The sequence below is a fragment of the Notolepis coatsorum genome, assembly GCF_963971535.1.
Source record: "Notolepis coatsorum genome assembly, chromosome: 16".
Lineage (NCBI taxonomy): Eukaryota > Metazoa > Chordata > Actinopteri > Aulopiformes > Paralepididae > Notolepis > Notolepis coatsorum.
In genome coordinates this window covers 41,371,100-41,386,381 of record NC_140180.1, presented here as the reverse complement: position 1 = coordinate 41,386,381, position 15,282 = coordinate 41,371,100, and the positions used below count along the sequence as shown (strand labels likewise).

The window sequence follows — 15,282 nt, the reverse complement described above, 5'->3', positions numbered from 1 at the left end:
CCGCCGGTCAGGAAGCACGGTGCTGAAAAGAACCGTTGGGACATTTCTACATCGCCACTGAGGGAGAAGAATTCACATGAGGTGCAAACCAATGTGTGAAAGGAATGGGGAGATTGATTGCCGGCCTTTGCCCTACACTGGCAGGACGTGATTGGTGGATGTTAAATTATTTCAGTGTGAGTGCATACGCACACGGAAGGTCCAATAGGCAAAGCAAGATGGGAACAAGTTAATTTTATCAGTAGTTTTACTTTTACTTGAGTTGTATTGTACAATATTCTTCTCACTCCAGATTTTGGGTGGTGTTAGAGGGGCTGCCACTTGTTTATTTTTCTTGGTTTGGGACATCTAATGCATTTAGTATAACAAGCCATCACTGGTGTTACATGACAGAGTTACTACAATGTAAATTACAACATTTGGCATAGATATCACTTTTTCTTTACATTACATTTCCTCATATTTTAGGGATGTGTTAATAGGTCTATATTTCCTGCATGCATCAAGATATTCACCTCCATTGTTTTCCTATTAGATAGAGAGGAATATCCTGACTATTAGGATGTCAAGTGTGAAAGCTCTCAGAGGATCAATATAAAAGCCTCAAATAACGGCACCATACAATCAGGCTTTATTTGAGGCTTTTATATTGATCCTTTTTAGTTTCATAACAATATTGATAAATGTAACCATTTTTGCAGTCAAATACTTTTATACAAGAATACATGTCAATCATATATGGGAGACCTTAGAGATGAAAAAAACCATGGTTGTATTTTGTATTGAGGTATGACAGTTTGTCAGTTTGTCACTAGGCTCATTTCGGATGTCCTGATTTAGTTTGACAAGCTATTGTAGTGTGATGGTTAAGGTTAGGGTTAGTTACATACAGTGGTGGAAGAAGTACACAGTTCCTTTACTTAAGTAAAAGTAGAAATATCAATAATAATAGATATAATTTCTATAGCGCCTTTCATGAAACCCAAGGTCGCCAGCTGTCAGCGGTACCTCCGGCTTGGTCAGTCGTCCCTACTAACACAATTGGCAGTGTTAGCGGGTGGGAAGCCGTTGGGGTACGAGTCCTGGTCGTTGTAAACTGCGACTCCTACTGGTCGGTCGGGGCGCCAGTTCAGCAGGGAGGGGATCTGGGGGACATAGTGTGATCCTCCCACGCGTTACGTTCCCCCAGTGAAACTCCTCGCTGTCAGCTGAAAAGAAGCGGCTGGCGACTCCACAATCGGAGGAGGCATGTGGTAGTTCTACACCCTCCCCAGTCCGACAGTGGGGCAATGTGCACAACGACCAGGAAGGGAATTGGCATAACGACTAAATTGGGATGGGTGAAAAATACAGAAAGCCCAAAAATACATTTACATTCACATTTACATTTAGTCATTTAGCTGACGCTTTTATCCAAATCGACTTACAAGTTCTGTACGACAAGTCATCATGCAGGAAGGGCACAACTCTATCAGCTGAGTAACAATGTTCATCAAAGTGTTGAGTGCTACATTGTAAGTTAGTTTATTAGGACAAGTGCATGACAGTAAGGTTAGTTAGGGTTAGATTTTTTTTTTTTTAAATAGAATAAAAAAAAAATATGAAATACCCAGATAAATGAGTACTCTGCAAAACAATTTGCTATTGAATGTACTTAAGTATCTAAAGTAAAAGTATGCATTCTACATGACGTTTGTGTATTCCAGTGTTTGGGAGCATTTAAACCATTGACCTCTAAAGGTTAAAGTGGTATGTGGTCCAGTTATGCTGCTCTGATTAAAGGTTATGTGGTATGTGGTCCAGTTACGCTGCCTCTGATTACGTCCTCTTGTGTCTATGTGTATGTGTGTGTGTGTGTGTGTGTGTGTGTGTGTGTGTGTGTGTGTGTGTGTAAGTGTATGTGTGTGTGTGTGTGTGTGTGTGTGTGTGTGTATGTGTGTATAAGTGTATGTATGTGTGTGTGTCTAAGTGTATGTGTGTGTCTATATATGTGTGTGTGTGTGTGTCTAAGTGTATGTGTGTGTGTCTAGTCAGTGTGTGTGTGTGTCTACGTGTGTGTGTGTGTGTGTGTGTGTGTCTACGTGTGTGTATGTGTGTGTGTGTGTGTGTGTGTGTGTGTGTGTGTGTGTGTGTGTGTGTGTGTGTGTGTGTGTGTGTGTGTGTGTGTGTGTGTGTGTGTGTGTGTGTGTGTGTGTGGCCAGTGTAGAACATAGGTGATTCATAATCCAGGATGATAGGACAGAACAGGGGCCTTGGTCCTCCCGGTTAAACACTCCTCAGATACTAGAATTAGGGTCAAGCGCAGCTCGGCAGGGGGTCTGTGATTCTCCGAGAGCGGAGGGGGTGTCTGTGAGAGCGGAGGGGGTGTCTGTGGCTTTAGGGTGGGATCTACTGATCAAGGAAAGCTTTGATTCCATATCACCCTGGTGGAGTTAGAGAAGAAGCAGAGGCTTTGTCTGAATTTTCACATTTATGTCGAGCGAAGGCCCGAAAGAATGCTAAGACATGTTAACATCTCCCATTAAGCAACGTTTGAGACTTTTTAGTGGACTGATACAATTTAAATATAATAGGATCTAGATATTAGGCTTATTTTTAGTGCAGGAGATCCTGATTATGAAGGCATAATATGCCAAATATTATTTGGTTTGATTAAGAACATAGTTGTTTATGGCAAATACTGTTATCATTGTATACTTATTGCATTATTTTACAGTAATTCCCATCGAATTAGGTAAAATATTGGCTGTGCTGTCCAGCCACAGACGACAGACCCCCCCCCCCCCCCACCACACACCACTAACCTAGGCCAGTCCTACATGCCAGTGTTCATCAAGCTCTGTGACTAACTGAGAACTAACAGAGGCAGAGGCAGAGCTTGAGAACTATTAGACATGTCTGACACTTAACCGCTAAACCCTGCACTGACTGTAGCGCAGTGTGTTGTGACCGATCATTATGACTATGAGCGACATCTGCACGTTTTGCCTATATTTGTTTTCTTCCTATTACCCTGCCCACCTGAACCCCCACCTCCTCACTCCCCAATGGGATCAATAGAGGAATATCTTATCTTAAAAGCCACACAATTTTCGAGAGAGAGAAGAGAGAGAGAAGAGAGAGAGAGAGAGAGAGAGAGAGAGAGAGAGAGAGAGAGAGAGAGAGAGCGAGAGAGAGAGAGAGAGAGAGAGAGAGAGAGAGAGAGAGAGAGAGAGAGAGAGAGAGAGAGAGAGAGAGAGCGCGAGCGTTATTAAACTTATTTGACCACTGGATGGCGACATGTGTCTGCATAGTTTGCTGACATGGGCTTACTTACTGTATCAGGCAGACCGCAATATGTCAAGATTCACTGGCAAATACATTTTGGAATTATTTCACAAGGTATGTTTGAGAACAAAGGCAGATCTATTTCGCACAATAAGAGAGCCTATTGAATAGGCCTACTATTTTGAACAGCCATATTATTTTGTTAGATTCAAATAGGCCCATAAAAAACATCCACGGCCAATTTCGTTTGTTGAACTGACTGTAAACCCAAAATGCCAAAACATCCCAACACTGCAATTTAGCTCAGGCATAGCAGGTATATGTGTAGATGACGGCTTGGAGGAATATGCTGAGCTCTGCTGACGGGGGCTGCTGGTTTGTATGTGGTTTCCCCATAACTCTGTGGGTGGATCAGATGGACAGGAGAGTTTTGGAGAATTTAAAGCTAATTCATATGCTATTATGTTTACGATTGTCCCCGTGTTACATAGAAAGTGTAGCAGGCCTACATGACAGAAAACATATCAATTGTAATAGCCAAGATGGCCCAGGCTACATGTTTTTTTTAGGAACAAAAACGTAATAATTTGAATACTTTGAAATAAAGGTGAATTCAAAACAATCTTGATATTGTTGTAAAACTATTTATCTATTTATCTAAGTTATTATTACAGATATGCCTCTCTTAATATTAATAATAGGCTAATAAATTAACGAATTATTTATTATTAATATTATTATTATTATCGTTATTATTATTGTTATTGTTATTATTATTATTATTATTATTATTATTATTATTATTATTATTATTATTATTATTATTATTATTATTATTATTATTATTATTATTATTGTTATTGTTATTATTATTATTATTATTATTATTATTAGTAGTAGTAGTATAGTCGTAGTAATAGTAGTATATGCAACCATTGATAACTTCGTCACCGATGTGGGTTCTATCTTAATGGGGAGCGACTTCATCATTATCCAGCCGATTCAAAGACCATAATGTCCTCTGATCTATAAGTCATTTAATCACAGTATGTTTGGCAGCATTTCATAGTCGTTCCCTTTTCATAGAGAAATATTTTCGTTGCTATCCAGACGTGTCCGTATTCCCCAGAGGATACTTCTCGGTCTCGGAAGTCAGGGGGGCTAAAGTTTGATAAATATTTAATCAGGGTTGCTGTGGAGTATCGCTAATTAACGAAGATTTTTCTCCTGCTATGAAAATGACTGCTGAAAATATCAGAAACCAAAATATAAAAGTGAACCGGGTAATGATGATCAAATGGCATTTTTAATAATTCCGGGGCATTTTTAATACTTTTTTTTTGTAATTGTTATTATTGTTTTTGGTTGTTGTTGTCGTATTATTATTCTTATTATTAATATCGTTAATAATAATAATAATAATAATAACAACAATAATAATGATAATCATAACAATCCTAATAATATTAGTCTATAGAAATACTATTAGTAGTAGAGTAGTAGTAATAGTAGTAGTGAGCTATTATATTTTAATACTCAGTTAATAATAGACTGCAGAAAATGAGAATTGGTAATTGCTTAAATTGTTCAAATTAGATGCCTGCCCCTCTATTCAAAGTCAATTTAAAGAAATGTCACTTCACTGAATGACCAATGAATATTATGGCCTAGCGCGATCAGAGGAGCCAAATTATTACACTAATGACGAGACATATGTGCAAATATCTAACAGATCTCAGCCAGTTAGTCAAAATGTGTGGGACGTTCACCACATGATTGACTGAGCACGCGGGAACTATGGTCTGTGCGTGTGTGTGTGTGTGTGTGTGTGAGCGAGAGAGAGAAACACCAGGTAAAAGGCCATTATGCCCGTGCGTAAAAGCGCATAATGTGCCAGATAATGTATGCCGCGCGCATGTCTAAATGTGTTTATCGCTCCCTTGCTTCATTAACAGCTTTGACGACCGATGCGAGTGTCAAACTTGCACTATTTAGTCTAATTGGAGAGACATCAGTCTATTGTGTAATAAAGCAGATGGATAAAAAAATAAAAAATAAACACACCGTGGCTGTTGGTAGAAAATAATGGATTGTGATTCTTATAGCGCGGGGCGCAATATCAATGCATGCAGTCAGTTGAGGTGCTACGGTTATGAGCCTCTTCATTAACGATGCCAACATGCTAATATTGTGATTAAACGAGAAAGGTATAATCTATACACAAGCGTCCATGTGCACAGACAGCTTTCCCTGTATGGATAAACACGCGGAAACCTTTTTTTTGCGGCGAATTCAAAAAATGACGCACGGCATGGCTTGGACCAATGCGCGGCAGGAGGCGCGCTCGATATGTAAATAGCGTCTCCTTGTACGGTGCTGTCTCCGCCCACGCCGAGTCCACGCTGGTCCCCCCCGAGAACACCGGAGCCTCCGAACCCGAGAGAAGGTGCGCTCCTCCGGGACAGAGGAAGCAGAAAGAAACGGGGAGGGAGGGAATGAGATTTCTTGCTACCCAATCCCCCATTTCCCCCGGGAGAGCAAGCCTTCCATGGTCTGTCCCTCCCTCTTGTTTGGTAATCATTTCATTTTACTCCTTTTTGAAGCAGTCGCTTGTTTTATCCCACTTTTCATTTCACAATCCCGTGCGCGTATGCTCGCCTTCTTCTGATCAAGCTCGACTCAGGCGGCATCTCCCCTCTCTGTCCTCCCGACGAAAAGGTCTTCTAGATCCCGGTTGATTCTGCTCCTTTGAGATGCTTTAACTGTTCTAACACTTCGCCCTTTCTCTCCACCCTCTTTTAACTCGAGAGACCCGGCTAAAGCCCGAGCGAACTGATCTGGGGCTGGAATTTAAAATAAAGCGGAAAACCCAGAGGGATACACCCGGCGCTCGTCTTTGGATAAGGACCCGCTATAGCGATCCCCCCCCCCTTGTTGCACTTTGGGGAACATTCTCCCCTTTGCTTCCCACTTTGCTTCGTAGTTAATCCAGGTGGCCTTGTCCTTTTTGAGTGGTGTTGCGGGAGGATTACTTGGCGAAGAGCGAAGCTCCCAGAAGGTCACTTTCATGTTCTCCATCCAGGACAGCCTCCCGCGGGGAGCCCTGACCATGAAGGAGGAACCGCTCACCAGTGGCATGACACCGGTCCGCTCGTGGATGCAGAGCGCGGGGATTTTGGACGCCAACACAGCCGCCCAAAGGTAAATATCACGTAGGAAGAGCCAGCAGCACATGAGAAGCACTCGATAGAGCAATGACACGGCTGTGTGCAGGTATCCCGACCAAACCCACCGAACACTGCGGTTAGCAAAGGAGAATTTCTGCAGAACACGAAAATCATGCAACATCTTCCAAACTGTATTATTCGCCTTTTAATAACATGCTATTTTGTAAACACTGCATGCGCGAAGAGCGCACTGACGTGCACAGAGAGATGCATATCGCACACATGGGATACTCCTTTTGAGTTTTGGATGTTTTTCCATGTTATACTTCTGCGTGGTGTCACAGCAGCTTATAAGACATTTCACTAACTCGCGGCGGTATCATATGTGGTTGTGGTTATTATTGCCTATATCCTCCTGCGAAGAAGTAACTCTTTGACCCCTTGCGTTATAAGTCATATATATCGGGTAGTTATAAAATATAGGTGCGCATTGTGTTATTGCAAAGGACACACTGGGGCTTTCCACGTGTACCGAGTGTTTGTACATCCCATCTCTGTGGAGGGACTTAACGATGCAGACAGAACGCAAACTTTAGCATGTGCAATGCAATGCATGCAACCATGCACCAAGTGTCATAAATATTGACTTGGGGAAAAAAAGGGAAAACAATAGGCCAATAATAAAAACTAAAAACGTAGCAGATGTTTCCTGTATATTTTCACACCATTGTCTCCAGAGACAGCAAATTCCCCTTGTCAACTGACAACTCAGTAGACCAAGTTCACTGCCCAAACTTCTGTGAGTGTAAATTGCGCAAGGAGTCGGACCGAGTCTGTAACTTAAGCTCTTGGGGGTCTGTGGGGGCAACGTTGTATTTGGATCATTTTGCTAAAATAAAACAATACCCCTCAGTATGAAATACACGTTCGTTTTGAGATCGCATGCACGTGTTTTCTTGCACGATACACCAATCAAATATTTAAATTGGGTATATTTTTTTATATAGTCTAATCTTCGGGATATCTATATAAATAAGAATGTTTTCCTATTTAAATATTTGTATTGCATTTGTATTTTTATATACCTAATTTGGTTGGAATATGGTCATAGAGTGAGGGAAAAGTGCACTTGTGAATTATGTTAAATTGGCAACTTCAGTATAAGAATGTAAAGTAAAATAAGAAAGAATAATAAAATATAATCCAACCAGATCTGCTACACATTTTGACTTGTTTATGTTTTGTTAAATACAAAACGTGTTAAAAACAAAAATACAATGAATGTGATTATCTCACGTTTTTTCCTTGCAAGAACTTTTATATGCCTGATTCGACGTGTAAAGTCTCTAGCTTTCCCTTTAGGCCCCCAAAACTATACAGCGGGGGGGAAATATCTCCCTGAGTGATGCCCAACTCTTCCATAGAAAAAGTTTCATTGTGGTTTAAATAGTTTAATTATGGCCACGTTTTACTTTCAACATTTCAAAAAAAGAACCCCCTTAATCCCAACGCCACCGAGTTAGGTGTCATGTTGGACGAAGCGTTTAGTGAACCGCACGGGGAAGGTCCACCTGTCTGACCCGGGGATCCACTTGTCACACCGTGGTGCTCAGACGTTCACCCTACCGGGGGTTCAAGTGCGATAAGCGGCTCAGTCGACATGTCCCGCGTGCAGCGCTCACGGGTGAGCGAGCGCTTTAACCGTATAGTCTGAGGTCGCACGTGCACCCGGCAGGTTTACCGAAATACAGAATGACCCATGTATTCATGTTAAGGGCGTTTTAGTTTGTCATACTCTCGACGGAAAATTATGGCTTTCATTATTATTTCATCATCTTAAATAACTAGTGTATAAAGTTTGAAATTGAACCCATGCGCCCTAAATTAGTATGGCCTACTTATTTAGTCATCTATTCATCTATTTGATGTTTTTTTATTTGTAAATATATTTTACACCTGTTGTAGCCTAACTTGTTTAGCTGCAATACAATACCAATGTCACAAGAGCTGATCAAAAAGCAATGCCACACACATAAGTGAAAGCAATACCCCTATTGATCCAGTTACTGCATGACTGTTGAATGAGGCAGCTTTGCCCATCTATCAGATTAGTTCAAAAGAGACCATTGCAGTTAGTGATATCCTGTACCCCAGTTCCTATGATATAAAAATGATAATGTGCATACATTACTTGTACATGGATACAACATAGACTGCCATACTCAACATACATATTAATATAGGGTGCACTTTGATAAGTTGTAGATCTTTAATTTGATAGACTCATGACACAAACTCTAAAAATAACCACATATAATAAAATCACTTTCTTGTGCATTTTATGGTCAGAATGTGACCGTGAACATTCTCCCATGATTTGTTGAACGGTTTGAAATTATTTTTGCAAAGTTTGAATAATAATAATAATAAAAAAAAGTAGCTATATTTTACATGGCATATGACGTCATTACATATGACTAAATGTGTATATGTGGTTATGATCACTTAGATTTCTGTGGCTTTATGCACACAAACATATCATACTGTCAGTATAGATCTTTTGGATGAGCGGTGTATGTGTGTGTGTGTGTGCGCTCAGGGATTATATATCAGTGAACATAAGGCTGTTACTGTATACTAACCCACTATAAATGTAAACATTGCTTTTAGTGTCTGGTACACGCTGCCCACAGTGATGTATTATGGTGTAGTACATAGAATTGTGAAGTGTATAGTCAAGACAATGGTTGTCGAACACATTTTCTTCTTGTTAAAACTTTATATCCCTGGTTTGATGAGTACAGTCTGGTGGACAGTGACTTATGGCTGTGTTGTAAATATCAGGTGGACACAACACAGTATGTGAAGTTAGGCTCACCTAATGCTTGGTAGAGGGACAGGAACCTTGGCCTCAACGCGTGACATGATGGTCACAGCTTGATCTCTGTCCTGCTTACGTTTGATCACATGGCAACATCTGACAGCTAAATGGAACTTAATATAATTCAGATATATTATGTGGTGTTAGTGTTGGTGTTAATATGTGGCGTTAGTGTTAATATGTAGTGTTCGTTGTGGTTCTATATTTGGAGAATTGAATCATTGTCTGATGTTATCCGTCATGCTCTTGAATGTGCACAGTAAATTTTGCGGAGTAAATTTGACTCAAACTGAGTACATTTGACTCAGTTTGAGTAAAATGTACTCTGCGAAATTGACTGTGTGTGTGTATGTGCATATTCACGTGAGCATGTGTGTGCGTTGTGTGTCCTTGCACGCGCACGTGTGTTTTTGGTAGGAATTTCAAATCCACCATTGCACACATGGTATGGATATTTGTTCTTTTTGCACATTATGATACACATATGCAACGCGTGACATTCAGAGGGGTCAGAGTGCAGGATCAGCCGTTAGCGGCGCCCTCGTTGAAGGCTCAGTGTCTTGCTCAAGGACGCTTGGACACAGGGATGGACACTGGCTGCAGTGGGGATCGAACCTGTGACCTTCCAGTCATGGGATGGTGTCTCTAATCATCAAGCCCATACATCTGAGTCTGCTTGTGTGTGTGTGTGTGTGTGTGTGTGTGTGTGTGTGTGTGTGTGTGTGTGTGTGTGTGTGTGTGTGTGTGTGTGTGTGTGTGTGTGTGTGTGTGTGTGTGTGTGTCAGAGAGAGATAAAGAGGGAGAGTGCATGTGTGTGTGTGCCTGACTGAGGGGGCTGCCGAGGCTCCAGTGAACAGATTTCCCCTGACCCACCCTGTTGCCCACCCTGACACTGTGAAAACCCTGCAAAGTGAATTATGCTGCCCCCTTGTCTATGTCTTTTGGGGGGTGGAAAACACAAGGGGGGCCAGGGGCCATGTGTGTGTGCGTATACGCCCGTAGGTACGTGTGTGTCAGAGTTAATAAAGTACAGGTTCCCAAGCTCGCTGGAGTGAGTGGCCGAGAGGGAGCTCAGGTGACTGATAGCTAACCAGGGATCCCAGGTCCGCAGCGCCATTTGTCATTGGCTCAATCATCACCAGTCACCGGCCTCAAAATACGGAGACAATGCTCCCATGTGGCCCGCGGGGGTTGATGTGGGGAAGAGGGAGAGAAAAAAGCCCATTTGTACTCACAGACATATTTGGAGCGAGTGGCATTGATATATGCTACATGCCACCGGTGAGAGATTTTGGCTGGAGCACTGTAACTTATCACCAGGCTGGAATGATTAAGAGGTCAAGGGAGGCGCTTTGATCGCAAGGCGGCCTTTAAGTCTTATTTTTCTGCTGGTGAGAGAGAGAGGAGAAAAAAAAGCACTTTCCAACAGCATTTGCATCTGTCAACACCCTGCCTTCTCCAAGCACGCGGGCATATATACACTCAATTAAATTCCCCCCGAACCCGACCGTGGTTCGGTGTTAAAAGTGTTAGATAATTAAAAATACACACGCCTCTCTCTCTCTCTCTCTCTCTTCCCACCGCACGATATCTCGTGGCAGTCTCCTCTCGCTGTGCCTTCTCTCCCAACACATCACAGCGTAAGTGATAACATGAAACTGAAGGTGACTCACACACAAATGTATACTTTAAGACACTTGACTTTAACTCTTTGTCTTGCTCTGGTAAATATCAGAGGCTACAGTGCGCGCACACACACACACACACACACACACACACACACACACACACACACACACACACACACACACACACACACACACACACACACACACACACACACACAGACACACACACACACACACACACACGCACACACACACATACACCATAGAAATTCTAATCAGAAACAAGTGTTTTCTGTCGCCAGATGACCCACCCCCCCCAACCACCCACCGACCCACCAACCCCTGCTCCACCCTTTCTAAACGTGTAAACAATTAGTGGGAGCTTGTGTGCGGACTGCCACATTTATGACCCCCATTAGAAATGTACAGGTGACTAAGCTAATGGTCTCAGCTGTGGCCAAGGACTTTCTCTTTTGTGTTGTGTTGTGTGTGTGTGTGTGTGTGTGTGTGTGTGTGTGTGTGTGTGTGTGTGCGCACGCACGTGTAGTTTGTGTGTGTTTATGTGTTTTTCTGTGCATGTGCGTTTGATTTGTAGTCTCGGGGCAGGTGTGTCGGTGCTGGACCTGCAGCGCATGTTTGACAGGGTCTTGTAAAAAAGAAAAAAAAAAGAATATGTAGATGTAGGCTGAGAAATAGCTGACTGGAAGAAAAATGCTGAAATTCCGCCACTCCAGCTGTTCCAGTTGCACTGTTTTTTCTGGAGGGGATACATGTTGGGGTTGCTCAGAATCTGCTCTTAGGATAATATATACTATATATTTGCTATCGGAATTTCTAAGGTATTCTGCTAAATCTAAATGACTGAAAGTTTCCCCAAAGATTTCAACGACTAGAAAACAACTCGAGCAAATATCTGGCAACTTTAAAATGTCTTCTGATGATGTTATTCATGTTATACTATTTGAGGTTGTGACAGCACAAGGTGATATTAACATATAGACAGATATAGACACCGCCTCGGAGGTTTGCGCTGTGGCTGTAGTGTAGACGCTAACCCTTACAAAAAAGTACCACGGTATAGTTTGGTGCAAATTTCACTTGTACCATGGCACTGGTCATCGTATAAATAATCTACAATGCTACTGCCATGGTAAAAGTCATGTATAACCACGGACGCTACCACTTTTGCACTTGAACTATACCATGGTATGATTCAATTGAAATATGAACCTTTCTTGTGGAAATACCATGATACCTTTTTTTTGGTCAGGGAAACCTCTGCGCACCATCATGTCTTAGAGGCGGCTAGGTCCCCGCGTGTGAACAGGGTAACGCCTGGTGACTGATTTCTATTTGTGCACCTTAACAGTGTGTGTCATTTCTAATTAGCCCAGCTAGCTCGGGGAAACATTGGTTCAATGCAGGAATGGCTGTTCCTGTCATGCTGCAATTACCAACAAATTAGTCCATAGACTGAGGGCTTACTCCATGATACTCTACTTATGGAAAATGGTAGCTGAGTACCTGATGGGTGTTTGGTTATGTGTGTGTGTGTGTGTGTGTGTGTGTGTGTGTGTGTGTGTGTGTGTGTGTGTGTGTGTGTGTGTGTGTGTGTGTGTACAGTATGTGTGTGTGCCAATTAGTACATAGCATGAGGTGTTTCATGTGTGAAAATATCTGTGTAAAAAGCAGATACGCTCTTATGAATGTAAATCTTTAGTTTGGCCCGTTCCCCTAGGTCTTGCTGATACCAATTTGTGTTAGCGTTCTGTATCGCCCCTGACCGTCGGAAATATCTAGCGTGGAAAAAAAACAACCTCTGATTCTTTGGCAAGGCGCTCCTTAATCTGAACTGTTCAGTAAATTCCCTGAAGTGATTTGAAATCTATCTGGATGTGTGAGGAATCATAAGAGCTCTTACTGAAGACTGTCGTCTGTTCCCATCAAAGAGCACTTCTGATTGATATACTGTAAAAAAACAGAAAATGTAAATAGATTCGGGATCTCAATGCCTTAAAATAGTTTTTTTTAAACAGGGATTTTTGCTTTGTTTTACATTCTCCTCTTTTTTTTCACACACAGTCCGATGTGTTTGAACATTACTCATACTAAAAGTGAAAGATTGTTGGCTAGATCCACAAAGAATGGATTGCACGGAGCAAGTTGCACCCTTACTTACAATTCATTATGAATTGAAAATGGGGGACCCTGATGTAAACAAGACTGCACGTGATTGATTGAATGAAAATGTTATTAACAGATTGCAGAATGGGTACAATACAGTACGGCTCAATACACACAATTGTTAAGGGGATGCAGACCAGAGAAAGACTTTTGTCTTGTTTACACCAGGGTCCCCCATTTTCAATTCATAATGAATTTTAAGTAAGGGTGCAACTTGCTCCGTGCAATCCACTCTTTGTGGATCTAGTCTGTGTGTGTTTGTGTCTATGTGTGTGTATGTGTGTCTGTGTGTGTTTCCACTGTATGCATTAGGGGTGTAAACACGTATCCGTACCGAACCAAACAAGTTTCAGTGTGTACCGTACCGTACCGAACGGCTGTGTAGTGTACCGAACGAATACAACGGTATAACCACTAATGACCGCCCACCGGGGGCAGTTTTTTTCACAATCTAATATAATATTATTATAATTTTTTTTACTAGTTGATTATTAATTTCAATATAGAATATTCTTTGACAGCCCTACAAGTACAATTCGTTACTGCACACTACATCATCCCTGAGTGGAACATGGAAAGCCAAACTTTCCCCCACTGTACCGAAAACCGTACCGAACCTTGACTTCAAAACCGAGGTACGTACCGTACCATGGTTTTTGTGTACCGTTACACCCCTAGTATGCATACATCTAGCATATATTTAGCAAATTGTCCCTTTTGTCCTTTTTCTCTTCCCTCCTATCCTCTCCTCTCCTCTCCTCTCCTCTCCTCTCCTCTCCTCTCCTCTCCTCTCCTCTCCTCTCCTCTCCTCTCCTCTCCTCTCCTCTCCTCTCCTCTCTTCTCCTCTCCTCTCCTCTTATCTCCGTTTGACGGCCTTGTACATGCATTGCTGACCCAAAGTACAGTGGGCTGGGCTGAAGATTTAGTGACAACACCTACATAGTTTTATGAATCATGAAATTTGCACAGGCCTATGGTAATCATTTGGACGTAACCCAAAAGTAAAGAAATGTGCTTAGTACTTGTAGATTACTTTATATCTAAAATCTATAGAATTAGCAGTCACTGTAAAAACAATCTATTCCAGTTCAGAGTTGTCATGCAAATAGTAAAGACAAATTATTTTCAGCATACATAACCATTACCAAAATTTTTTTACCCGATTACCATCATGTTTTTAAATGTAACTGATAAAAATGTTCTTGGTTATCCGATTACTGTAATTCCATTTCATATAATCTGTCACACCCCAGAATGCGTGTGGCTTGTCACTTGATTATGCTGCTAGTGAGATGTAAACAACACACACACACACACACACACACACACACACACACACACACACACACACACACACACACACACACACACACACACACACACACACACACACACACACACACACACACACACACACACACACACACACACACACACACACTTGGGTTGTGATAGTGCCACAAACTGACAAGGACTCAGTCTGTCAGTCAGTCAGTCAGTCAGTCAGTCAGTCAGTCAGTCAGAAGAGATTCATTATGAGACTGACTACTAGAATTTGGGGTGCATTACTGGTTGGAATATTCATGTAGTTTACATAAGTAAATAACATTGTCTTGGGACACCAATTTAATTGAAAATCAAGTTCTGGGGTCTTTATCCTGTCCTGAGGAGAGGGGAGGAGGGGAAGAGAGGAGAGAGAAGAGGGGAGGAGAGGAGGGGAGAGAAGGATAGGAGAGAGAAGGGACGAAAAAAGGATCAGGAGGGGAGAGGAGAGGAGAGAGAGAGGAGGGGAGGAGAGGAGGGGAGAGAAGGAGAGGAGAGAGAAGGATGAAAAAAGGACGAGGAGAGGAGAGGAAGGGAGAGGAGAGGAGTCAAGTCAAGTCAAGAGTTTATTTGTCACAGCATACAAGTATACAGTGAAATGCGAGAGAGAAGAGGGATGAGAGGGGGGAGAGAAGAGGAGAGGAAGGGGAGAGGAGAGAAGAAGGGAGGAGAGGAGAGAGAATAGGGGAGGAGGGGAGATGAGATAAGAGAGGAGGAGAGTACAGGAGGAAGAGAATGAGGAGGAGAGAAGAGGAGATGAGAGGAAAGGAGAGGAGGGGAGAGAAGAGAAGAGGAGGGGAGATAAGAGGAGAAAAGAGGAGACAAGATAGAA

The 15,282-nt window shown here is 42.1% G+C and overlaps 1 protein-coding gene across 1 annotated transcript in view; it reads left to right on the top strand.

The window, feature by feature from the left end:
- Positions 1–5,938: 5,938 nt before the first annotated feature.
- LOC311242950 (transcription factor COE1) overlaps positions 5,939–15,282 on the top strand; it is a gene marked incomplete at its 3' end in the record, with an annotated part of 134,655 nt that continues 125,311 nt past the window's right edge. Inside the window, 1 exon segment of the mRNA XM_084332016.1 lies at positions 5,939–6,468. Within this exon segment, the coding sequence (XP_084188142.1) occupies positions 6,335–6,468 (134 nt within the window). The 5' untranslated portion in view covers positions 5,939–6,334.